General features: G+C 39.8%; 1 protein-coding gene across 6 annotated transcripts in view; it reads left to right on the forward strand.

Moving 5' to 3' along the window:
- The window catches only part of LOC132891866 (diacylglycerol kinase beta), a 148,587-nt gene that overhangs the window by 62,616 nt on the left and 58,781 nt on the right, over positions 1 to 27,190 (forward strand). For all 6 annotated transcript variants that reach the window (XM_060929934.1, XM_060929938.1, XM_060929939.1 and 3 more), the window contains 11 exons: positions 2,363 to 2,482; positions 2,658 to 2,775; positions 3,107 to 3,195; positions 7,049 to 7,165; positions 7,748 to 7,846; positions 7,956 to 8,063; positions 8,175 to 8,248; positions 9,335 to 9,409; positions 15,724 to 15,809; positions 19,583 to 19,672; positions 21,216 to 21,376. In XM_060929934.1, the coding sequence (XP_060785917.1) occupies positions 2,363 to 2,482; positions 2,658 to 2,775; positions 3,107 to 3,195; positions 7,049 to 7,165; positions 7,748 to 7,846; positions 7,956 to 8,063; positions 8,175 to 8,248; positions 9,335 to 9,409; positions 15,724 to 15,809; positions 19,583 to 19,672; positions 21,216 to 21,376 (1,137 nt within the window). The remainder of the gene's footprint in view (positions 1 to 2,362; positions 2,483 to 2,657; positions 2,776 to 3,106; positions 3,196 to 7,048; positions 7,166 to 7,747; positions 7,847 to 7,955; positions 8,064 to 8,174; positions 8,249 to 9,334; positions 9,410 to 15,723; positions 15,810 to 19,582; positions 19,673 to 21,215; positions 21,377 to 27,190) is intronic.

Raw genomic sequence — 27,190 nt, forward strand, 5'->3', positions numbered from 1 at the left:
GAGCAGGGTAGACCAACGCCTCAAATTGACTTGGTGAAAAAGGTAGGGAATAATACTCGTTCCTTTCAGCTCTCCTGGTACGAGAAAGTGAATTGGCTAACAGCAAGTGACCCACATCAACAACAGTAAATAGGCTACTTTAGTAATATGTCATGGATGGACCAAAAATATAGAATCTATTTAAAATGTTTATGCTGAGTATATTATATTGGAATATATATTTTTCTGGATATGAATTAAACACAGCTATAATTTGGAAAACATTTTTAAACAAAAACACAGCCGAGAACATTTCACACGACAGACCTGGATTAAAAGTGAAGGGTTATCAAAATTGTCAATAAAACATTTCTCAGTCAAAATAAGTAAAATATAGGGAAAGTGTCATTGAATGAAATGTGTGGCACCCAGCTCTACTGCTGAGGTTCCTGACAAAGAGCTGCTTTCAATAATGATCAATTTTTAAACAACATGCCACAATTTTAAAATATAAAAAGTTAAAATATACCCCCCCCCCCCCCCCCCAACACCACCATCATGTATATTGGACAGTAGGCTAATGTGCCAAAAGAACCTGTTATTTCACAGTTTGTGACGCTGCCAACAATCTGCCAGATCAGAGGCAAGAGTATGGGCAAAATTGATGTTTTTTCTTTTAAAATCTGGAAATATCGTAACCGACCAGCCTCCCCTGTTTAAAAGACTACCAGCCGCCGCTGTTCCAAAACATTAACTTTATTCTTCTTTAACCATTCTTTGGTAGAACGACTTGTGTGCTTAGGGTCGTTGTCTTGCTGCATGACCCACCTTCTCTTGAAATTCAGTTCATGGACAGATGTCCTGACATTTTCCTTTAGAATTCGCTGGTATAATTCAGAATTCATTGTTCCATCAATGATGGCAAGCCGTCCTGGCCCAGATGCAGCAAAACAGGCCCAAACCATGATACTACCACCACCATGTTTCACAGATGGGATAAGGTTCTTATGCTGGAATGCAGTGTTTTCCTTTCTCCAAACATAACGCTTCTCATTTAAACCAAAAAGTTCTATTTTGGTCTCATCCGTCCACAAAACATTTTTCCAATAGCCTTCTGGCTTGTCCACGTGATCTTTAGCAAACTGCAGATGAGCAGCAATGTTCTTTGTGGAGAGCAGTGGTTTTCTCCTTGCAGCCCTGCCATGCACACCACGGCTGTTCAGTGTTCTCCTGATGGTGGACTCATGAACATTAACATTAGCCAATGTGAGAGAGGCCTTCAGTTGCTTAGAAGTTACACTGGGGTCCTTTGTGACCTCGCCAACTATTACATGCCTTGCTCTTGGAGTGATCTTTATTGGCCAACCACTCCTGGGGAGGGTAACAATGGTCTTGAATTTCTTCCATTTGTACACAATCTGTCTGACTGTGGATTGGTGGAGTCCAAACTCTTTAGAGATGGTTTTGTAACCTTTTCCAGCCTGATGAGCATCAACAATGCTTTTTCTGAGGTCCTCAGAAATCTCCTTTGTCTGTGCCATGATACACTTCCACAAACATGTGTTGTGAAGATCAGACTTTGATAGATCCCTGTTCTTTAAATAAAACAGGGTGCCCACTCACACCTGATTGTCATCCAATTGATTGAAAACACCTGACTCTAATTTCACCTTCAAATTAACTGCTAACCCTAGAGGTTCATATACTTTTGCCACTCACAGATATGTAATATTGGATCATTTTCCTCAATAAATAAATGACCAAGTATAATATTTCTATCTCATTTGTTTAACTGGGTTCTCTTTATCTACTTTTAGGACTTGTGTGAAAATCTGATGATGTTTTAGGTCATATTTATGCAGAAATATAGAAAATTCTAAAGGGTTCACAAACTTTCAAGCACCACTGTATAACAAATATGTCAATAACAGCATTACAATTAGTGCAATTCAGAAAGAGGTTAGAGGCAGATATACAATTAAAGGATACTGTATTACTGATATAATTTTCATTAATATCGTCACTTACAGTATTTGAATATTGTTCTCTAAGGAGTATTGCATTCAACTATAAACTGTTGTGCAATATAGACCAATTTTAGACATAAGGAAAAGTTGGATTGTCCTGGCAGTACTGGTTAATGGTCATTCAGGTAAATAAAAATATCTCAATTTATTAGAGAAGCATCATATGTCTAATCATTAGTGTGGTCACTTACCTCGTCCACCAAGAGAAATGGCTGAAACAAAAATAATGATTTTGTTAATGAGTGTATGAAGTTCAAGTGTGTGGAACCATCATATCTGAAAAATGTATGACTACACTATACAATTTATAGCATGTGATTCATGTCTCAATGTCCATATGTGTGCATGTGTTGCAGATCTTGAAGGAGATGATGGAGGAGATTGATTATGATCATGATGGAACAGTTACACTAGAAGAATGGATCAGAGGAGGAATGACCACTATCCCCTTGCTGGTATTGCTGGGCATGGAGACGGTGCGTCAAAGCTCCTCTGTGTGCATACATGTGCCCTTCTGATACTAAAGTTGTAAGCCCAGCAGAAGGCTGAAGGCTGAGTACTGGACTCTGAGACATTAGATTATGTGTGGTAGTCAAGAATGATTCTTTCCCACCTCCTCTCACATGCAATGTTTCAAACATCTATTCTCAGAATGTACAAGAAGACGGGCAGCACGTATGGAGACTGAAGCACTTCAACAAGCCAGCGTACTGTAACTATTGTCACACTATGCTGTTAGGAGTGCGCAAACAAGGCCTTTGCTGCTCACGTAAGCACATGATCTGTATGCTGAGATACTGTGATGATGTCATGGGGTTATAAAGGAAAACCAGTAAGTTGCATCCTCCAACAGGAATATAAATGATAAATAGGAGTCAGGAAGCATTTTGGGGATGGGTTTTTAATCATCTTTTTTTAATGAATTTATGGACTTGCTCCAAGGTATCCATCATAAAAGAGCTTTGCCTTTCATATTTAATTTATCTGACAGCTGTAAATATAATTGCATTGAAACATAATCTGAATTATTTGTGGACACCTCACTCCACCCTTCCCTACAAGCTTAAGAGTAACTTGATCAATCCACTCTTCTTTGGCAGTATGCAAGTACACAGTCCACGAGCGCTGTGTGTCCAAAGATATTGCTGCTTGCATCAGCACCTATGCCAAGTCCCGTAGACACACCAATGTGAGTAAACCAGACACAATATACACCCTAACATGCATTTATAGTCAGGCACAGGTCTGTTAGTGCACACATAATAGGCTATGGGCCAGATTTGCCCCTCATGCACCCCCCTACACACACACACACACCTCTACCAAACCAGTTTTTTAACCTTTGGGGTCCCCTGAACATGAAATCAACTGGTAATGGTGAATAAATTGGGATTCAATAGCCATTTTGAAGATAAGTTGCATGCTACCATCCATCCATCCATTATCTGTAACCACTTATCCTGTGCAGGGTCACGGGTAAGCTGGAGCCTATCCCAGCTGACTATGGGTGAGAGGCAGGGTACACCCTGGACAAGTCGCCAGATCATCACAGGGCTAACACATAGACACAAACAACCATTCACACTCACATTCACACCTACGGTCAATTTAGAGCCACCAATTAACCTAACCTGCATGTCTTTGGACTGTGGGGGAAACCGGAGCACCCGGAGAAAACCCACGCGGACACGGGGAGAACATGCAAACTCCACACAGAAAGGCCCTCATCGGCCACTGGGCTTGAACCCAGAACCTTCATGTTGTGAGGCGACAGTGCTAACCACTACACCACCGTGCCACCTCATACTACTGTACCATTGCATAAGCTGTGCTACATGATTTACACCACTCCCTCTCTCTTTGCTCACACAGCTATTTGTTAATCTTCAAAAAATGTTCTGATAACCTCTCTGACACATTTATGAGGGCTTAGATACATGGAATAGATTCAGACAAGTACAAACTAATGGAATGAGGAATCATTAGTGAGTGTCATTATAGGAGTACTCTCTGGAATATACTGTGTTTGATAAGAAACACTGATTTTTTTTTTTAAACAGCTGACATGCCTCCTTTCTAAACTCAAGAGGTAGATAGAATTATTGAGAAGCAAACATTTAAACACACCATGGCAAACCTTTCTAAAACAACAGTAAGGGTAATAAACATTATGAAGATAAGATGCATGGAAAGTGTTGCTACTTTATAGTATAATATAGTAATCTAATATACCATGCACTGAGAGGCACTGGTAATTATGGATTCTCTGAGGTGACTGGCATAAACTTCTGAGCTTGGACTGTTTGGGGGTGGCATAGTGGTGTAGTGGTTAGCACTGTCACCTCACAGCAAAAAGGTTCTGGGTTCAAGCCCAGCGGCTGACGAGGGCCTTTCTGTGTGGAGTTTGCATGTTCTCTCCGTGTCTGCGTGGGTTTCCTCCGGGTGCTCCGGTTTCCCCCACAGTCCAAAGACATGCAGGTTAGGCTAATTGGTGGCTCTAAATTGATTGTAGGTGTAAATGTGAGTGTGAATGGTTGTTCGTCTCTATGTGTCAGCCCTGCAATGATCTGGCAACTTGTCCAGGGTGTACCCCACCTCTCACCCATAATTGGCTGGGATAGGCTCCAGCTTGCCCTGCAACCCTGTAGGACAGGATAAGCGGCTACAGATAATGGATGGATGTTTGTTTGTTTGTTTTACATGAAGATATGAATAATTTTTGTAACTGAAGTAGCCAAACTGTGGTGTACAAGGTATTATATCTAAGAGGTGTGACTGTTCTACATAACAAAGGAAGTCTACAGCAGATAACAGAGAAAGAGATGTTCAGTTTACAGAATATGATTCTAGTCATTATTTTTATATGTTGATAGTTTGACCCTGCTGTATCAGTGGGTTATCATGAAGAATTGTATACAGGTTAAATTGTACTCCACATGGATATTGCACTCAGCTATTGTTTTTGTGGTCAGAAATGAATGAATCAGGTGACACAACATGAGGTTGTTACATTGGAAATGTGCCAGAAAAGTGGTATTTTTGAACGAACACGACGTGAAGATATATCAAGACACTGCAAGATAAAACCATAATTTGAAAAATTAGGGGGGCTTTTTGTACTGAATTGCTGTATATTTGTCTGTTTTGTAGACAATATATCTGCATTCCTGCATTGAGAATTGAACCATCTAAATGCAGATAAATGTATACATTTAATAGGAGTTGTTGATATTGATTTTTTTGGTCTAGCCCACTTGACATGGGATTAAATGAAATGTGGCCCCATTACCTACAGTGGTGCTTGAAAGTTTGTGAAACCTTTAGAATTTTCTATATTTCTGCATAAATATGACCTAAAGCATCATCAGATTTTCACACAAGTCCTAAAAGCAGATAAAGAGAACCCAGTTAAACAAGTGAGACAAAAATATTATACTTGGTCATTTATTTATTGAGGAAAATGATCCAATATTACATATCTGTGAGTGGCAAAAGTATGTGAACCTTTGCTTTCAGTATCTGGTGTGACCCCCTTGTGCAGCAATAGCTGCAACTAAATGTTTCCGGTAACTATTGATCAGTCCTGCACACCGGCTTGGAGGAATTTTAGCCCATTCCTCCGTACAGAACAGCTTCAACTCTGGGATGTTGGTGGGTTTCCTCACATGAACTGCTCGCTTCAGGTCCTTCCACAACATTTTGATTGGATTAAGGTCAGGACATTGACTTGGCCATTCCAAAACATTAACTTTATTCTTCTTTAACCATTCTTTGGTAGAACGACTTGTGTGCTTAGGGTCGTTGTCTTGCTGCATGACCCACCTTATCTTGAAATTCAGTTCATGGACAGATGTCCTGACATTTTCCTTTAGAATTCGCTGGTATAATTCAGAATTCATTGTTCCATCAATGATGGCAAGCCGTCCTGGCCCAGATGCAGCAAAAGAGGCCCAAACCATGATACTACCATGACAGTGTTTCACAGATGGAATAAGGTTCTTATGCTGGAATGCAGTGTTTTCCTTTCTCCAAACATAACGCTACTCATTTAAACCAAAAAGTTCTTTTTTGGTCTCATCCATCTGCAAAACATTTTTCCAATAGCCTTCTGGCTTGTCCACGTGATCTTTAGCAAACTGCAGACGAACAGAGAGCAGTGGCTTTCTCCTTGCAACCCTGCCATGCACACCATTATTCTTCAGTGTTCTCCTGATGGTGGACTCATGAACATTAACGTTAGCCAATGTGAGAGAGGCCTTCAGTTGCTTAGAAGTTACCCTGGGATCCTTTGTGACCTTGCCGACTATTACACACCTTGCTCTTGGAGTGATCTTTGTTGGCCGACCACTCCTGGGGAGGGTAACAATGGTTTTGAATTTCTTCCATTTGTACACAATCTGTCTGACTGTGGATTGGTGGAGTCCAAACTCTTTAGAGATGGTTTTGTAACCTTTTCCAGCCTGATGAGCATCAACAACGCTTTTTCTGAGGTCCTCAGAAATCTACTTTGTTCGTGCCATGATACACTTCCACAAACATGTGTTGTGAAGATCAGACTTTGATAGATCCCTGTTCTTTAAATAAAACAGGGTGCCCGCTCACACCTGATTGTCATCCCATTGATTGAAAACACCTGACTCTAATTTCATCTTCAAATGAACTGCTAATCCTAGAGGTTCACATACTTTTGCCACTCACAGATATGCAATATTGGATCATTTTCCTCAATAAATAAATGACCAAGTATAATATTTTTGTCTCATTTGTTTAACTGGGTTGTCTTTATCTACTTTTAGGGCTTGTGTGCAAATCTGATGATGTTTTAGGTCATATTTATGCAGAAATATAGAAAATTCTAAAGGGTTCACAAACTTTCAAGCACCACTGTACAAAGACATTTTGAAAAAAAGGAAAAAACTGAAAATAAATTTGAGTTTAGTTTAGTTTAGTTTAGTTTAGTTTGGCTATGTTTTTTTAATTTTAATTTTTATTTTTTAAAATGTTTTTGCATAGGTGTAACATTCCAACTTTCCTCTCTGCAGGCTATGCAGCATGTATGGATGGAGGGCAATTCTCCTACCAAGTGTGATCGATGTCACCGCAGTATCAAATACTACCAGGGTCTTACTGGGCTTCATTGTGTTTGGTGTCAAATAACTGTAAGTGTGTGTATATATATATATATATATATACTGTACATAAAACTGTCTGGTGGCCATTAAGAGGTTTATGTAAAATTTCTGCTTTGACTTTGAGTAGTTAGTTCAGTTACGGACGTAATTGAAAATGGTTTCAGTGTTTGAAGAGTTTCCTAATTTTCTGCCCTGTATTTACATGCATTTTACTCTACATTTAGGTTTGTTTTGACGTACAAGTGAACAGTTTTAAAGAATATATTTTCTTTGTTTCAATAATATAGAGAATATTTTCGCTTAATCTGTTGTAATGTGCACTTTCTTCCTCTTGGTGGCATTATTTCCTTTACTTATACTATCCTGCTGAACCTTAGCACGTGCAGAGTAAATAGTCCCTACGTTCAGTCAAGGACATGTTACATTTTCGAAAAACCTTCTCATACACATGATGCCTGTGAGGTGGGGCCCAGTCTAACATCAAATTTAATTATTTTTATTCGCACTATGTTCCGGTATGAGTCAGGGGAAAGGGGTTGCAGGCTTTATTAGCCCAGGCCATTGGTGAGTCTCTAGTTCTTTACTGCAGATTTCTATTTTTATCTGCAGCTCCATAATAAGTGTGCATCTCATGTGAAGCCAGATTGTGATGGTGGAGCATTGAAAGACCACACCCTCTTGCCATCTTACATCTGCCCTGTTGTATTGGTCAGTCCAGTCTTTTAATTCATGCACTGCATGAGTTTAGTGTTGAACATGCTCTAATACATTCCTTGTTATTCCATAATCGAGACACTGTGCTTTTCCTCTTGTCCAGGACCGTCACTCAGTAGTAAAAAGAGGAGAGGGTGAGTCGCCCCCCAACACCAGTCCTGATGACTCCAACCAGTGCTTTAAGTTCACTGGAGATGGTCAAGCACTACAGGTTAGCATCATAGAACAGGCTGGTTGTTGTTTGAACAGGCTCAAATACTTTACCTGAGTCTTTGCATTTTAATGTGGATGTGCTGTCTCTGTTTTTCCTTTTCATTTTCAGATCAACCCTCTTCCTGGAACACATCCTCTACTGGTGCTGGTTAACCCAAAGAGTGGTGGTCGACAGGGAGAAAGGTGAGAGACGTTTCCATTTCACTCACTTTTTCACGTACTGTAGTATCTCTCACATCCATGGAAATATTTTATTCACCTGACCATTATTGTACAGCAGAGCATTCTATTTGTTAGTGTCATACAATTTGATGATACTATGCTGTTTAAGTGATTTCAGGATCCTTACTAGAAACGATTTGTCAGTGGGCAGCATTTCTGCTTTCTGTAATCTTAATGTGCCTATCGAGCTGCCTACCGTTATCTATTCTGCTATTCCTGCTTGTCACTCTGTCCTAAATATCGTCAAAGCAAACAGGAGACAGCTCTGCTGTTCAAGAAGGATGAATGTAGGTGTTGTTACAGCTCTCACCACCCACCACACATCCTCAATTTGCCGAGGGACCAATTTGGGATCCAGCAGGAGCGTCACCATAGCAACACACTTATAAATACCAATAATGGCCCGATTATTCCCTATTATTAGACTCAAGCTCACACAAAGACGCGCTAACTGCCCCAGATCCAAAAAAGAACACTATTTAACTGTTCCCTTGATGCAAATAAGTCGATGAAGTGGTCATCACTGAATCAGATTTGGTGCCTATTGTATTTTTCCACTATCTTCACGGTGTTCAGTGCTTTTAAAGATAGCTTGGGAGGTTTAGAGTCTTGATTCTGCCCTTGTATTCTTTCCAAGTGAAAGAATGGTGTTTTTAATGGCTATAAGTGCTCAGATTATTGCTTCTCCCAACATAATGAGCAATGCTTTCGACTAAAAGCTTTTTGTATAATGGGTTTCAGACTCTCTCTCTCTCTCTCTCTCTCTCTCTCCTTGTTTCCACTACTGAGACACAGAAAGGAGTAGTGAGAAATAAAAATTAAAAGTGGAGGGCACTGCAGAGATTTCATTTATCATTTCAAGTCGTACCTGCTTGTCACAGATTCTGAAAGCTGCCTGTGTGTGTGTGTGTGTGTGTGTGTGTGTGTGTGTGTGTGTGTGTGTGTCAGTTGCATCAGTTGGTCTCCATGTTTTTATATAAATCTCTCCATAGCTTTTTATCTCACACACTATAACTCAGTGTTGTCTGTTTTTTTTTTCTCCATAAGGGTATTGCGGAAGTTTCAGTACCTGCTTAACCCCAGACAGGTTTACAGTCTAGATCGTGGAGGACCAATGGTAGGGTAAGTCACCAGAAAGAACACTGAACATGAACGTTTGAAGGATTAGTGAGAGTATTTCTGTGAGATTTTTGTAAAGGCTTGTGGATTTAGTGTAGACTGAATGAATAATACACTTGCCAGCCTTTTTGTGCATAATATCTCTGTCTTCTATCATTGGAGTACACCACTAGGTGTAAAGATTTCAAATACACAAAAAGAGAAGTCTTCTTTTTCCACCAGTAAAAACAACAGGTGAACCAACTGACATATGAATTTGGAATAACTGACAGTTACGTAGGTGTTTTGAATTTTCCGGTGTTAACTGATGACCCAGAAGCCCTGCCCCTTACCCTCATCTGACATCCCAGTTTGATTTTCTTTCTTGAAAGATGGTGTGGCGGCACGGTGGTGTAGTGGTTAGCACTGTCCCCTCACAGCAAGAAGGTCCTGGGTTCGAGCCCAGTGGCCAGCGGGGGCCTTTCTGTGTGGAGTTTGCATGTTCTCCCCATGTCTGTGTGGGTTTCCTCCGGGTGCTCTGGTTTCCCCCACAGTCCAAAGACATGCAGGTTAGGTTAATTGGTGGCTTGAAATTGACCGTAGGTGTGAACGTGAGTGTGAATGGTTGTTTGTCTCTGTGTCAGCCCTGCGATAACCTGGTGACTTGTCCAGGGTGTACCCCACCTCTCACTCATAGTCAGTTGGGATAGGCTCCAGCTTGCAGCTTGCCTGCAACCCTGTAGAACAGGATAAGTGGCTACAGACAATAGATGGATGGAGGGATATACATAAGTTAAATGAAGTTAACAGTGTTTACTATGCATGCCGCTGAAAATTTTCAGCCAAAAATGGTCAAATTGGCACTTTTTTAGTTGAAAGAGAAGAAAAAAAGATGAAATAGGCCTACAACAAAGTGTTGAATGTATGACTTTTAATGGTAATGATAATTAAAAAGTGATTAAAAGCACTGTTGTCTCTCAGCAGCAGATGTTTCCCTCCCAAACACCTGGTGATTACAGTAAAAGCCCAGTAAATATGTTCACTGCAGTTTCTACCTTGAACAAGTGATTCGTAAGAGGACTGTGTTGAAAATGTACTGTTTCCTCTGTCCACAGAAAGCACATATCATCACTACAATTTGATGCACCCATGCTTTTGAAGTCATTGTTTCTTTGCTGTTGAATACCGTGTTCAAAGCCTGAAACATTCATAGCTTTTTTTTTCCAAATATACCCGTGCCACATCTCCCTGTATGTCTGTAGATCTAAACTCCAACTAAAATCAACTTGGCCGTAGGGCACTACTGAGCATCTTAAGTAGACACATTTACCGTGACTCATAGAGCCAGTGGTGAAGTCCCCTCTTGTGCAATTGTCTTTTTAAAGCATCCCTGGGTGTAGGTACTTGGGGGGAAAGAGTTTAAAGCAGAATAAGGTGTTTCTATGTTTTAATTTCCATAATAAGTGCAAGATCATCATTCTGGGTTCTCTCAGGACTAACTCATTAAAACACCCACCTGTCCCAAGTAAATTAACCTCTGGACCTAACACAGTTACATACAGTGGTGCTTGAAAGTTTGTGAACCCTTTAGAATTTTCTATATTTCTGCATAAATATGACCTAAAACATCATCAGACTTTCACACAAGTCCTAAAAGTAGATAAAGAGAACCCAGTTAAACAAATGAGACAAAAATATTATACTCGGTCATTTATTTATTGAGGAAAATGATCCAATATTACATATCTGTGAGTGGCAAAAGTATGTGAACCTCTAGGATTATCAGCTAATTTGAAGGTGAAATTAGAGTCAGGTGTTTTCAATCAATGGGATGACAATCAGATGTGAGTGGGCATCCTGTTTTATTTAAAGAACAGGGATCTATCAAAGTCTGATCTTCACAACACATGTTTGTGGAAGTGTATCAAGGCACGAACAAAGGAGATTTCTGAGGATCTCAGAAAAAGTGTTGTTGATGCGTATCAGGCTGGAAAAGGTTACAAAACCATCTCTAAAGAGTTTGGACTCAGGGGTGCAGATCCGATGTCAGGATTGGGGGGGACACAAAAGTGATTTTTTTATTTTTTTTTTGCCCGTATGCAACTCATACCATGCAACCACAAATCACAACTTCGTAGAGGCTCGCCACATCATTCGAAAAGTACTGCACAGGGAAGCATTTGTCTGAAAATACATTTGTTTGTACAATTTTGAATAATTTAGGGGATTTTTATTGGGGGGGACAATTCATGTTTTTCAGAAATTGGTAGGGGGTCATGTCCCCGTCCCCCCCCCCCCCATCCCCCCCGGGATCTGCACCCATGTTTGGACTCCACCAATCCACAGTCAGACAGATTGTGTACAAATGGAGGAAATTCAAGACCATTGTTACCCTCCCCAGGAGTGGTCGACCAACAAAGATCACTCCAAGAGCAAGGCGTGTAATAGTCGGCGAGGTCACAAAGGACCCCAGGGTAACTTCTAAGAAACTCAAGGCCTCTCTCACATTGGCTAATGTTAATGTTCATGAGTCCACCATCTTTTTGGTTTAAATGAGAAGCGTTATGTTTGGAGAAAGGAAAACCTTGCATTCCAGCATAAGAACCTTATCCCATCTGTGAAACATGGTGGTGGTAGTATCATGGTTTGGGCCTCTTTTGCTGCATCTGGGCCAGGACGGCTTGCCATCATTGATGGAACAATAAATTCTGAATTATACCAGCGAATTCTAAAGGAAAATGTCAGGACATCTGTCCATGAACTGAATCTCATGAGAAGGTGGGTCATGCAGCAAGACAATGACTCTAAGCACACAAGTCGTTCTACCAAAGAATGGTTAAAGAAGAATAAAGTTAATGTTTTGGAATGGCCAAGTCAAAGTCCTGACCTTAATCCAATCAGAATGTTGTGGAAGGACCTGAAGCAAGCAGTTCATGTGAGGAAACCCACCAACATCCCAGAGTTGAAGCTGTTCTGTACGGAGGAGTGAGCTAAAATTCCTCCAAGCCGGTGTGCAGGACTGATCAACAGTTACCGGAAACGTTCAGTTGCAGTTATTGCTGCACAAGGGGGTCACACCAGATACTGAAAGCAAAGGTTCACATACTTTTGCCACTCACAGATATGTAATATTGGATCATTTTCCTCAATAAATAAATGACCAAGTATAATATTTTGTCTCATTTGTTTAACTGGGTTCTCTTTATCTACTTTTAGGACTTGTGTGAAAATCTGATGATGTTTTAGGTCATATTTATGCAGAAATATAGAAAATTCTAAAGGGTTCCCAAACTTTCAAGCACCACTGTAAATGTCAGGCACTACACAAGCCTTAGCAATATGGAGCCTTGTGTACTCTTGTGAGACCCTTCCACAGTGTTTTAATTTCTTGTGTTTTAAAGCTGACATCATTGTCACAAAGGGGCATTAAAATAGCATCATTTGAGTAATGATGTACCACCATTGTTATCTTCAACAGTGAGAGCATGTAGGTATAACTGAGGTAACTGAGTTAGGTATAGTTCACCTGAGCTGTTTTGTGGAAAGATCGGAAATGTTTGCTGCTAGTGGTTGCAGTGGTGATGCAGTGATGAAAAACAAACATGGGCATGTGCCACATCTTGAATATTCATTCATTCATTCATTCACTCACTCATTCACCTTCAGTAAATGCTTCAGCCTGATCAGGGTTGCAGTGGATCCAGAGCCTGTCCCAGAAAAACTGGGATCAAGGTGGGAATGCACCAGTCCATTTCAGGACACCATGCGTACACATACACACACTTATGTGTCACAGGGCAATTTAGAGGAGCCAGTCTACCTACTGCCATGTTTTTGGGAGGCGGGAGGAAAACCGGAGAACCCGGAGGAAACACCTGTGACATGGGTAGAGAATGCAGAATATCATACAGATAGTAACCCAGACTTAGAATAGGGAGCATGGTGGTGTACTGGTCAGCACTGTCGCCTCACAGCAAGAAGGTGTTCTGGGTTCAAGCCCAGTGGACAGTAAGGGCCTTTCTAAGAAGAGTTTTCATGTGTCTGTGTGGGTTTCCTCCGGGTGCGCCAGTTTCCCCCACAGTCCAAAGACATGCAGTTAGGTTAACCGGCTACTCTAAATTGTCCATAGGTGTGAATGGTTGTTTCCCAAGCCCGGAAATGGGAGGGTTGCGGCAGGAAGGGCATCCAGCATGAAATTATACTTCAATTAATATGACATGTGGCTCAATAGGGTCCACATGGCAGCGACCCCACAAGCTGAAAGAAGTGAGTGAGTAACCTGAACTTAGAATAGACCTGGGGACCCTTGTTTCATGTACGCTATCTTTGATTATCAGGTGGTAGAATGTTAACAGAAATAATAAAAGCATGTCTGTGAGTTCTCCTTCTTGAAGAAGGTTAATCATTGTTTTCTATGGAATTTGAGTCACTGAGTCAGGGATTGAGACATTTATCTAACAGACAGATAATGGAGCCATCTGAACCATCAGTAGCTATATATATAAAGTTGTGTGTATATATATATATATATATATATATATATATATATATATATATATATATATATATATATATATATATAATAAACAACTTTCTAATAACTCAAAGCATCTGGTATAGAGATGTGATTATCAAGATGTGTGTTGCACTGAATATTGTAAGAGCTAAGTTTATGTCATCACATGGTCCTATGTTAGTCATAGTTTTGCATGTGTGACGCATCAGCAAATCAGTGCACTTCGTAGAAGCATCAAGCCATGCCTGCGTGTGCGCACACACACACACACATACAGACACACATACGTACATGTTGTGTTTCAGTACATTCTGTACATCTGAGTGAGTTGTTCAACAGGGCATTTCATTCAGGAAAAAGAACAAGAACAAAAGGTGAAGTTGTAACACAGGAGAGCAGCTAGCCCATTCTTTCCCACATGCTACCCCTCACCACCCCACATACACACACAGTCACGACCAGAGCTGTGCTCAATTTGAAAAAGCCATTCAGTGAAAGGAGGGAGAGGGAGGTACTGAGAGCTGCTCAGGCAGTGAAGTGAGAGAATACAAGAGAAGTAAAGCAATAGATTATATAAATATAGAAGAAATGTGTAATAAAAGTTTTATTACAAATAGCAAGCATTTGTAAATAAAGCTCTTTTTTATAGTTATAAGTGCACATTGTTTTTTTGGAAATGGATATGCAGTTTTTAGCAATCACACACTCTTGTGATTTTGCCATGAGAGCTATGCTTCAGCTTTAAGTGGGAAATCAAAATTAGGAAGCGATAGCTTTGCACGATAAAAAGTACCTGTAGGCATTTTTACTCCAACACTGAGTGACTAAGGCTTTCCTGTTGATTGGACCTTGGAGCTCATGTGTCTTGTGTACCAGGATACAAAGGGTGGGGGGCCTTGTGCTTGGCTGAGTTTATGCAGAATGAGGTGAATTGTAATGCATTGTGAATACAGATGTCCAGTTTCTTCTCCACCTGCACCTCAACAACACAACTCTGTGCCCTTCAAACCAAACTTATAAGAGTCACTCTTTGTGGATTATTACAATGTAATAAACACAACATTTGTCTTGTCTTTACTGAAGGACCACATTTACAGTGATTGCAATCATTTCCTCATATTTATGCTTCTAAGTAATGACTCAAAGTCTCCATCTTCATCATGGGTGTGTGGACGTTTTAATGTATGGTCAGAATGTATTAGGAATTTTTTTCCAACATTCAATTCAGTCTTTTTATGCCCTGTGTACATTACATTATACATTAATGGTGTGAGGGTTGGTATTATCTAAACCAACCAGGGCATGTAAGGCACCACATACGTATTTGAGGCAGTTAAAAGCTTCCATTTAAAAGTTTGTTTATATATATATAATTTTTTTATTTTTTTGTTTGTTTTGGTTTTTTTCATTTTAAAATATATGCTGAAAATGCACAGAAATTGTCGGTGCCTAATGGAACAATGCTTATAATCATATTTATGATGCTCTTTAGTAGTGTAATATTAGTAAGATTTGAGTAAGATAGAATTGGTTGCTGAAATGATGCAGATCAATAATGGGCATTATAGCTCAATTACCAATTATTACATGATACAATATATATTTTATATATTTTTTGTCAAGCCCTCATGCTTTCTGCCTGAGCATTAGACTTTTTTCCTTCCAGATTAAACTTTTTCCATGATTTCACTGATTTTCCTTGATTTCATGTGTTTTACTATCTAACACCATATAATTTGTTTTATGTATACTATATCTATATATTTTTTCAAGCCCTCATGCTTTCTGCCTGAGCCTCAGACTTTTTTCATTTGCCTTCCAGATTAAACTTTTTCCGTGACGTGCCTGAATTCCGAGTATTGGCCTGTGGAGGAGATGGAACAGTAGGCTGGATCTTGGATTGCATTGGTAAGTGTAGTGTGTAAGATTTTTAACTTGGCAGATGCTTTTATCCAAAGAAGCTAATTGAGCCAAGCATTTGGTGGTTATAGGCCTTGCTCAAAGGACCAACAGTGACAGCTTAGCAGGATTTGAATTCACAATCTTCTGGTCAGTTGTCTAGAACCTTAACAAAAAATTGCTTATTTGACTTTATATTATCTGGAACTACTAATCAAAAGTAAACGAAGCTATTTTAAACATTGTCTAACATGTTCTACCACAGATGTTTTAACTTTGGCCAGTAATTTGAATATTAAAACTCAAAGGGCTAAATTGAAAAAAAAATTTTGCAGGGACTCAAGTGAGGAACTTGCAGATATAATCGTAGTTGCATTTAATGAGCCTCTGATAGGATTATAAATTCATAAATTACCTAGGAAGTGTGTACACTCATCTGTGACTTCTTTCATATGACTGAGTGGTGGATAGCAGTGAAGAGATAATGGCCTGTCTTTCCCCCCACTGACAACCATGCTGATGTTAATGGGTAAGCATTACAGAGGAGCCAGCATGGGGGGTGATAGACAGTGCCATTAAGGGCTGATTTAGAATCAGTTTCATCTGATCCTAGATCAGTGGTTTTGAGCTGTTATTCTCATGGGAGCCAGTGAGTGTCCATTAGTAGAAGAGCAGGAGAAACTTTGTTGCAGTAGCCTGAGTGCTGATTTAAGAGCACCTTCATTGCTCCTTTAATGGCAAAAACTGACTTTTAATTAAATCAACCTGATCCTCGATCAGCTTTCTGGAGTTTCTGCAAGCTCCTCACCCACATGAGCTTAACATGCATTAGAAAATAGCTTCTGATGGTAGATGATGGTTAATCAATGTGGTTAGGTAATAAATCCATAAAGCGTCAATAAATGCAAGATATCAACATACCTTATGCAAACTACAGGACAGAGAGCCACACTAGAATGATCAGCAAATAAAGAACTACTGTCCTACAGGAATAAATACGAGAGACATTTATGTCCACTTTCTCTTGCCTAGTACACTTTTCCCTCCTAATTGTTGCAGTATACACCGATCAGTCATAACATTAAAACCACTGATAGGTGAAGATATGTGTGTGGCTGCACTTACGATGTCGGCACCACTCAGTGCTGTGTGATACCCTCTTGGCAAGATGCCCTGTTGAATCGGTGGCACAGCGAAGCTGAAACGGCTACAGGAGCATCTGGTTGCTGATGCATGATGGCCGTTGGCTCAAGATGAGCTCATCCACCCTTTGACAGGTCTTGTTTTTCTTACTGCTGGGAGTCATGCCACCCTCCTCACCAGCATGATGATGGCGGTTTAGTCGCCGACCACCCAACCATGCAGCAGGTAGTACTGGGTTACAGTGTTACCAGTAGCAGGATCAGTTATAAACCAACCTGACCTGACTATATAGGTGGTCCAAGGAAGGACAACCAGTGAACCGGCAACGGGGTCATGGGCAGCCACGGCTCATTGATTCACATGGGGCATGAAGGCTAGTCCATATAGTCCAATCCCACAGAAGAGCTACTGTAGCACAAACTGCTGAAAAAGTTAATGTTGCCGGTTCACCGGTTGTCCTTCCTCGAACCACTTCTGGTAGGTACACTGGATACTGGGAACAGCCCAGAAGATGTGGCATTTTGGAGATGCTCAGATCCAGTCATCTAGCCATCACAATTTGGCCCTTGTCAAACTCGCTCAGATCCTTACGCTTGTCCATTTTTCCTGTTTCCAATACATCAACTTCAAGAACTGACTGTTCTCTTGCTACGTAATATATCCCACCCCTTGACAGGTGTCACTGTAACAACATAATCAATGTAATTCACTTTATCTGTCAGTGGTTTTAATTTTAATGCTGACTGGTGTGTATGTGTGTGTGTGTGTGTATATATTGTATATATATATATATATATATATATATATATATATATATATATATATATATATATATATATATATACACACACACACAGTGGGGCAAAAAAGTATTTAGTCAGCCACCAATTGTGCAAGTTCCCCCACTTAAAAAGATGAGAGAGGCCTGTAATTTTCATCATAGGTACACTTCAACTATGAGAGACAGAATGGGGGGAAAGAATCCAGGAAATCACATTGTAGGATTTTTAATGAATTAATTGGTAAATTCCTCCGTAAAATAAGTATTTGGTCACCTACAAACAAGCAAGATTTCTGGCTCTCACAGACCTGTAACTTCTTCTTTAAGAGGCTCCTCTGTCCTCCACTTGTTACCTGTATTAATGGCACCTGTTTGAACTCGTTATCAGTATAAAAGACACCTGTCCACAACCTCAAACAGTCACACTCCAAACTCCACTATGGCCAAGACCAAAGAGCTGTCAAAGGACACCAGAAACAAAATTGTAGACCTGCACCAGGCTGGGAAGACTGAATCTGCAATAGGTAAGCAGCTTGGTGTGAAGAAATCAACTGTGGGAGCAATTATTAGAAAATGGAAGACATACAAGACCACTGATAATCTCCCTCGATCTGGGGCTCCATGCAAGATCTCACCCTGTGGGGTCAAAATGATCACAAGAACGGTGAGCAAAAATCCCAGGACCACACGGGGGGACCTAGTGAATGACCTGCAGAGAGCTGGGACCAAAGTAACAAAGGCTGCCATCAGTAACACACTACGCCGCCAGGGACTCAAATCCTGCAGTGCCAGACGTGTCCCCCTGCTTAAGTCAGTACATGTCCAGGCCCGTCTGAAGTTTGCTAGAGAGCATTTGGATGATCCAGAAGAGGATTGGGAGAATGTCATATGGTCAGATGAAACCAAAATAGAACTTTTTGGTAAAAATTCAACTTGTCGTGTTTGGAGGAGAAAGAATGCTGAGTTGCATCCAAAGAACACCATACCTACTGTGAAGCATGGGGGTGGAAACATCATGCTTTGGGGCTGTTTTTCCGCAAAGGGACCAGGATGACTGATCCGTGTAAAGGAAAGAATGAATGGGGCCATGTATCGTGAGATTGTGAGTGAAAACCTCCTTCCATCAGCAAGGGCATTGAAGATGAAACGTGGCTGGGTCTTTCAGCATGACAATGATCCCAAACACACCGCCCGGGCAACAAAGGAGTGGCTTCGTAAGAAGCATTTCAAGGTCCTGGAGTGGCCTAGCCAGTTTCCAGATCTCAACCCCATAGAAAATCTTTGGAGGGAGTTGAAAGTCCGTGTTGCCCAGCGACAGCCCCAAAACATCACTGCTCTAGAGGAGATCTGCATGGAGGAATGGGCCAAAATACCAGCAACAATGTGTGAAAACCTTGTGAAGACTTACAGAAAACGTTTGACCTCTGTCATTGCCAACAAAGGGTGTATAACAAAGTATTGAGATGAACTTTTGTTATTGACCAAATACTTATTTTCCACCATAATTTGCAAATAAATTCTTTAAAAATCAGACAAGGTGATTTTCTGGATTTTTTTTCTCATTTTGTCTCTCATAGTTGAGGTATACCTATGATGAAAATTACAGGCCTCTCTCATCTTTTTAAGTGGGAGAACTTGCACAATTGGTGACTGACTAAATACTTTTTTGCCCCATTTTGTGTGTGTGTGTGTGTGTGTGTATATATATATATATATATATATATATATATATATATATATATATGTGTATGTATACACACACACACACACACACACATTTTTTTCCAGTGTACACACTCAGAATGCACTCACATTTGGATTATTTGCAATGTTTTCTCACTCCTGTGCTATTCTCCAGATAAGGCTAATTTTGCCCGCCACCCTCCTGTCGCCATCCTCCCGCTGGGTACTGGGAATGACCTGGCACGCTGCCTCCGCTGGGGTGGAGGTGAGAGTCACCTTCATATGTGTGTATGGATTGGGAGGTATTTCTTACTGGATAACTATTTGGGTTACTTTTAAGACTAAAATTTGTATTTTAGTAATATTTCATTATTACTTATATCACAGAATCAATAAAATTAAAAAATATATATTTTACTTCAAATCTTAATTACAAAGTCATACACTGGTAATACCAGAAACCACTCACTGGCATAAAATGGCATAAGAAACTAGTATAATATCACCTACTCACATCACTTTACACACCAACTGCAAACATGGTGTTCTTATGAAGACTATTCTGGTTACCCATTAAGGTTTTTTTTTTAAATATTTATAAAAGTTTATACACGTTTATTAGAGATATCTATGGTAGGAATTGATGGTGACACATCATCACAACTTGGAGAATGCCGGATACAGTGGGTATTTAGGCTACAGTGGATTAAAGTTTTTGGGGTTTTTTTTAAATGCTTTTTCACCTGTTAGGCAGTTGTTTACTTGTGGAGGTTGTAGAATAATTACCCTATTACATAATGTCTCTGTTTCCAGTGTGAATGAGTTGTTGTATTTTCCACTGGAGAACTGCAGTCAATATATATTTTTGCCTTGGCAAGAGTGGTACTATGATCTACTGTATAACTAAAACCTGACTTAATCTGGTGCCAAGTAGTGGAGTGAAAACTGAAGTGTTTCTACAAAAGTTAAACTTAAACCTCCTGAAATTGAGTATATATACAAAAACAACCTAACCTAAGTATATGCAATCATTCATGTTAATCTTTAAAATTAATTTTCCAAGGCCTCGATATGATTTGTGGTTCCGTGTGAGTATGAGTGTGCATAGGACTGTGTTCTGTTCATGGAGGAAGAATGAGCTCCAGGTGTCATCACATATTAGCCCAGACACACAGAGTTGCCAAGATAATGTCACTATTCCTGTTTCAGTCACAGTGTGTTGACCCTTGTTCAAACATAACGCCTCCACCTTGGTGAAGTAACACCTAGTGTCTGGACCCTACCCACTACATACAACTAATACAGTAATATAGGACAGCCGCACCGGGAGTCTGTCTCTGAGCAGAAGACGTCAATCACATCATCTATAATAGTGCTGACAGAATGAATTCACCTTGCAGCTTGATTCACATGTCTCTTGCAGCATTTCTATTTTTTTACTTCGCAATATTTATTTTTATTTTTTCATTCACCATGAGTCTCTTGATGGTGCAAAAGTCAAATGTGTTAACTTGCTGTTGTCATTTCTGCGTATCCCTTTTGACACAAAAACCCAGACCCAAACATCTTGTGACATTTATTAGTTGTGGCTTATTCTAATTCTTCTGTTTAATGTTATCAAAGTACAGTAACTTGTAAATGATGTTGACCATTAAACATGCAGAAGCACCTCCTTCATGTTTACGTGTAGATTTCACTCAAAGATTGCAGAATGAATGTGCATGTGCTATTATATGTGCATGTTTACAGGTTTGTCTGTTTACCTCTAACCTACTTGTCGTGCAATATGACTGTATTTTGTCCTCCAGGCTATGAGGGAGGCAATCTTCTCAAGTTCCTCAGGGACATAGAGCACAGTAGTGAGGTGGTGCTGGACCGCTGGAACATTGACATTTCCCCTGATGACAAGGAGGAAAAGGGAGACCCTGTGCCATACAGCATAGTTAATAACTACTTCTCCATTGGAGTGGTGAGCACTTTTATGCTTTAGATTACATTGCAGGCATTTTGCAGATGCTCTTATCCAGAGCAACATACAACATACCTAGAGTAGCCTGGGGAGCATTTGGTGTTAGGTACCTTGCTCAAGGGCTCTTCAGTCATTCCTGCTGGTCTAAGGAATTAAACCAGCAACTTTTTGGTCCCAAAGCTGCTTCTCTAACCTTTCAGCCATGGCTTCCCCATGCCTGCTTCTTTCTTCATAAAATATTACTTTGCTATTACAAACATGGTGCTCAAATTGTTCAAGATCAAAGTACTGTTTGTAGCACAGCCAATGCCATAAGCGCAATTTACATTTTTTCTAAATAGCAGACCTAGATTTTGCAGATGATCTCACCATAGTAACAGATGAAATTTTCAAGGCACAAGAAATTCTATTTAGCATAGAAAATGAGGCAGACAAAGTGGGGCTGCATTGTAATGCTAAGAAAACAGACCTTCAATCTTTCAACCAAACTGAAGAAGTTATTATAAAAGCTAAAGATGAAACAACCATCAAAGAATTTAACATTTTCAAGTACCTCGGCTCTTGGACAGAGAGCACAGAAAAAGACTTTTCTGTATGAAAAGCTCTTGCCTGGAATGTCTGTCACAAACTGAGAAAAATATGGTCTTCTAAACTCTCAAGAAAACTGAAGATAAGATTATTCACTGCTACAGTAGAAACTGTACTGTTATATGGTGCTGAAACCTGGACAATGTCAAAATCATTGAAAAAAAGCAATTGGATGGCTGCTACACACGAATGCTCAAGATGGCTCCGAATGTGTCTTGGAAGAGCCACACAACAAATGCAGAGCTATATGGAGATATCCCAACTGCATCCACAAAAGTGCAGCAACGAAAACGCTTGGCAGGACACCTTGTACGTCACAGTGATGAAGTTGCAAACAAGCTTGTACTATGGCAACCCACTGATGGAAAACCCTGGTGTGGCAGAAGACGTATAACATATATTGACAACCTGCTGGACAACACAGGATGTGAAAGTGTGCAGGATCTAAAAACCATCATGATGGACCACTCAGTCTGGATTAACTGTGCCGAAGATGTAGGCCGTCCCATGGGACGACCTACTGTAGAAGAAGAAGGACCTAAATAGCATCAACTCAACAGAAATGTATCAGGCTATGAACATATTCAAATATATTTACCGAATTATACGTTAGGTCTTAAATCTGAATTAAATAATTTAAAATTGTTTTACTTGTCACTCTTTAAAAGGCTATTTGGATAGTTTAAGCTGCTTAGCAGTCTAAAGAGATTCCGCTTAGAGCACTCTCATCGGGAAACACTGTGTGTTCTATACAAACAGACTAACTGAAGAACACTTAATTTTTCTATTTTTCCAAGAGTGTATAATTGCTAGTACTTTCAACACTAATGTGTATGGCTGCTACAAGAAAAGTTCAATAGTTTGAACAAATTATATCACTTGAAATTCTGACTGCATTTCCAGTCATGTACTGTAGGTTCCACGTTGTTTTATCTAGAAATTCGGACAGTCCAATAGAATCCAGGTAAAACCAACATAAATAATTAGCAACCATTTTTTTACCTCTAGTAGAGCCAGTTGGAGTTTAATCAGGGTTGTGGATTTTTAGTTAACCAGCACATTTCTGATTACACAAGTTTTAGGTGTCTGTTTTATGAATCACATGAAGAAATTCCTATTCACGTTCCATAAATTACTTCACATATTTTTATATATTTCCCAAAGGCTGTAGTTAATTCATCATCAAATGATATTTGTAAGTTTATGAGATATCATTATGAGTTCATTAGACCTAATGGGCATTTAATGGGATACTTACCATATGTAATGTTAAAGGTAAGCATCATTACATTAGAGGAATAATAACTTGCCCAAACTTTTCTGTGGAATGGAGAAAATAAGAAAATAAGCAGCCTGCACTCAGTTACCTAGCAACCACACTGTTCGTTGCAATGTTATAAATGCCATTTGTTCACAAGTTTGGTGGGAATAGATCAAATTGATGCTAAGCTATTCATTGTGAAATGCAGGCTTTCACAGCAATTATGGCAAGAATTTCAACTAACATTCTGATTCTTGTTCAAGAAGACACAACTATTGAATTGCTCAGAAGATATTAGGCATTCTGCATAATTTAATTTAGGATGAATAAGAACAGTTATCATAATACATCATCAACATGACTACTTTTAAGGCCCTCAAATGATGCAATTTTGATAAACTATTTTAAGACCCAGGTATTATTATTATTATTATTATTATTATTATTATTATTATTATTATTATTATCAACAGAAACAACAACAACAGCTGTCTTAAAGGGTTTATTTGATTATGTTTTAAATAATGTATGTTATTTAGTAATTACAATGCATTATTTAGTAACTACAGTAAAAGTTAGGAATGTACATGTATTTGACACACTTACTGAAGGGTTCTGCGAGTTTAATAGTTAATGCATTTAGTTCCTGGAATATATAAAAGTAAGCGCAAAACGTGTTCTTTTTTATTTATGAGTATATATAAATGGATATTTAAATGGATTTTAGAAGAACACTAGACAGTCTACAGTTCCAGTCTGTCACTGTGTGAGTGCCCACATACTCCCCTCCTTCCTTTAGACAATGATTAATCCTGCGATTAATTTCTGTGCTGTTCATAGATTGGTGATCTATAAATAGTGTGTTTCATTTTGGGGGAAAAAATATATTTCAATCTGGCTCATGCCAGGTGTGTTGATTTCATGCTGCTTCATCACTGTGAGGGATACCAAGTCGCCCAGGTCACATTTAGAATGTCCAGAAATAGAGAAGAGACCTGAAACAGACCACCTGATTTGAATGAAAAGGGTGTGTGAATTGGCAGGGGCAGACACAGGAAGGATTAGGCAAGGTAGTGTGCGCAAAAAAAAAAAAAAAAAAACCCTCACAGGAATGTGACACACTGCAGTGCCATTATGTAACTAAATTCAGCCTCCTACTGACTAGAGCTCAGGCTTGGTTTTCCTCAGATATCAGCATCCACCGACTCAGGAGAAGCCTGAAGTAGTGTAGTACTCTTCAGAATGCTGAACTAATGGAAAATAACACCTATATTTGGTTACAAGATCAGATTTGACCAATCAGCACTACTTAAAGAAGATGTATCATCATATTCCCTCTGAACCACACATCATGCTGTTTCTTTATTATCATAAAATACAGGAGGAAACTAAGTAACAGTGCTATGTATTGTCAGTATGAGGCATGCATCAGCCCATTTGTGGCGATGTGGTGGGGTGGCAGTGTGACTGCTGACTGTGGACAATGGTTGCTCTGTGAATCGTGAGTCTTATGATGAGTATAGGCTGTCTGTGCCAGGTGCCTGGTGCTTCCATGCATGGCTTGGCACCAGCTCTGGTCCTTACAATGCAAATAAATAAATCACATGAACATTTAAACAAGCTTTTTTTTTTTTTTTGGATGCGATTTGAAATATCCCATTAAAGGAACAGTCCACCGTAATTCCATAATGAAATATGCTCTTATCTGAATTGAGACGAGCTGCTCCGTACCTCTCCGAGCTTTGCGCGACCTCCCAGTCAGTCAGACGCAGTCAGACGCGCTGTCACTCCTGTTAGCAATGTAGCTAGGCTCAGCATGGCCAATGGTATTTTTTGGGGCTGTAGTTAGATGCGACCAAACTCTTCCGCGTTTTTCCTGTTTACATAGGTTTATATGACCAGTGACATGAAACAAGTTCAGTTACACAAATTGAAACATAGCGATTTTCTATGCTATGGAAAGTCCGCACTATAATGACAGGCGTACTAACACCTTCTGCGCGCTTCGACAGCGCATTGATACGGAGCTCAGATATCAATGCGCTGCCGAAGCGCGCAGAAGGTGTTAGTACGCCTGTCATTATAGTGCGGACTTTCCATAGCATAGAAAATCGCTACGTTTCAATTTGTGTAACTGAACTTGTTTCATGTCACTGGTCATATAAACCTATGTAAACAGGAAAAACGCGGAAGAGTTTGGTCGCATCTAACTACAGTCCCAAAAAATACCATTGGCCATGCTGAGCCTAGCTACATTGCTAACAGGAGTGACAGCGCGTCTGACTGCGTCTGACTGACTGGGAGGTCGCGCAAAGCTCGGAGAGGTACGGAGCAGCTCGTCTCAATTCAGATAAGAGCATATTTCATTATGGAAGTACGGTGGACTGTTCCTTTAAGGAAGTATGTAGCACTTTGTAGATGCTTATTCATGATGGACATGAATGTGTATGCATTAAAAATACTCAACATGTGCTCTTGAACTCTCCATTTTTATTCTGGTCAGAAGGTGCTTTTTTTAATAACTGCTTGGCTCTGACAGACGTGCTAGCTGTAATTCAAATCTCAGGTTTATATTACTTTGTTTGTTATAATACATTATGCTTTCTATATTATCAGCATGTTCACTAGGACTTATATAGAAGATGCTCACATAATTTAATCCTAACAGTCAATGGACATAATAATTGCTTTGACAGTCGCTTTGGTCAGGTTCTTCCTGTAAGGAGACATTTATTTAGCATGTTTAAAAAAAAAGACTTCTGTCAGTGTCACCTTTAAGGTGAAGCTGTTAAGGTCAGGCTTGGAGTACTCAAGTCCAGGACTCGGACTTGAGTCCGACTCATACCCTAATTTTAAGGACTCGTGACTTGACTTGGACTTGAGCACTGATGACTCGGACTTGGACTCGGACTCGTGCATTAACTGCATTTGGACTTGTAAATTGGAGACGAGGACTCGGATTTTTTTCTTTATTTTTTGTAACATGCCATAATAATTTGGCATAAGATATTTATATCTACATTAATTTTTGTACTAATTTTGTGCAAGAGTGTCACACCTGCGCGCCTTGGCGTGTGCATCAGATAGAGTCTAAGGCGCAATCCAGACAGCACACGAGCCAAGCGGACTCTCGCACATGCACCATAAATGACTCACACCTGCACAGGATTAAGGTGCAATCAGTGTGTCAGTATAAAAACTGTGAAAAAGCACTTACAGTGCTCAGCGTAAGTGAGTCCACCCCCTTTGAGAAGTAACATTTTAAACAATATCTCAATGAACACAAACAATTTCCAAAATGTTGAAAAGACAAAGTTTAATATAACATCTGTTTAACTTATAACGTGAAAGTAAGGTTAATAATATAAACTTAGATTACACATTTTTCAGTTTTACTCAAATTAGGGTGGTGCAAAAATGAGTACACCCCACAACAAAAACTACTACATCTAGTACTTTGTATGGCCTCCATGATTTTTAATGACAGCACCAAGTCTTCTAGGCATGGAATGAACAAGTTGGCGACATTTTGCAACATCAATCTTTTTCCATTCTTCAACAATGACCTCTTTTAGTGATTGGATGCTGGATGGAGAGTGATGCTCAACTTGTCTCTTCAGAATTCCCCAAAGAAAATAATTTCTTTATACCACAAAGGTGAAGGCTACAAGAAGATCAGCAAAGCTTTACTTATCAGTCAGAATACTGGAGCAAAAGTGGTACAAAAATTTAAGAAAGATGGAACTGCAACCATCTCACAGAGACGTCCAGGTCGTTCATGGAAGTTAACACCTCGACAGGAGCATCTTCTGATGAGAAGGGTTGAAGAAAATCGGCATGCAAGTTCACTGCAGTTATCTAAAGAAGTAGAAAGCCAAACTGGGGTGACTATTTCCTATGACACAATACAGCATACACTGCAGAGGAATGGCATGCATGGATGCCGTCCACGAAAGAACCCTCTC

The sequence above is a fragment of the Neoarius graeffei genome, chromosome 9, assembly GCF_027579695.1.
Source record: "Neoarius graeffei isolate fNeoGra1 chromosome 9, fNeoGra1.pri, whole genome shotgun sequence".
NCBI lineage: Eukaryota > Metazoa > Chordata > Actinopteri > Siluriformes > Ariidae > Neoarius > Neoarius graeffei.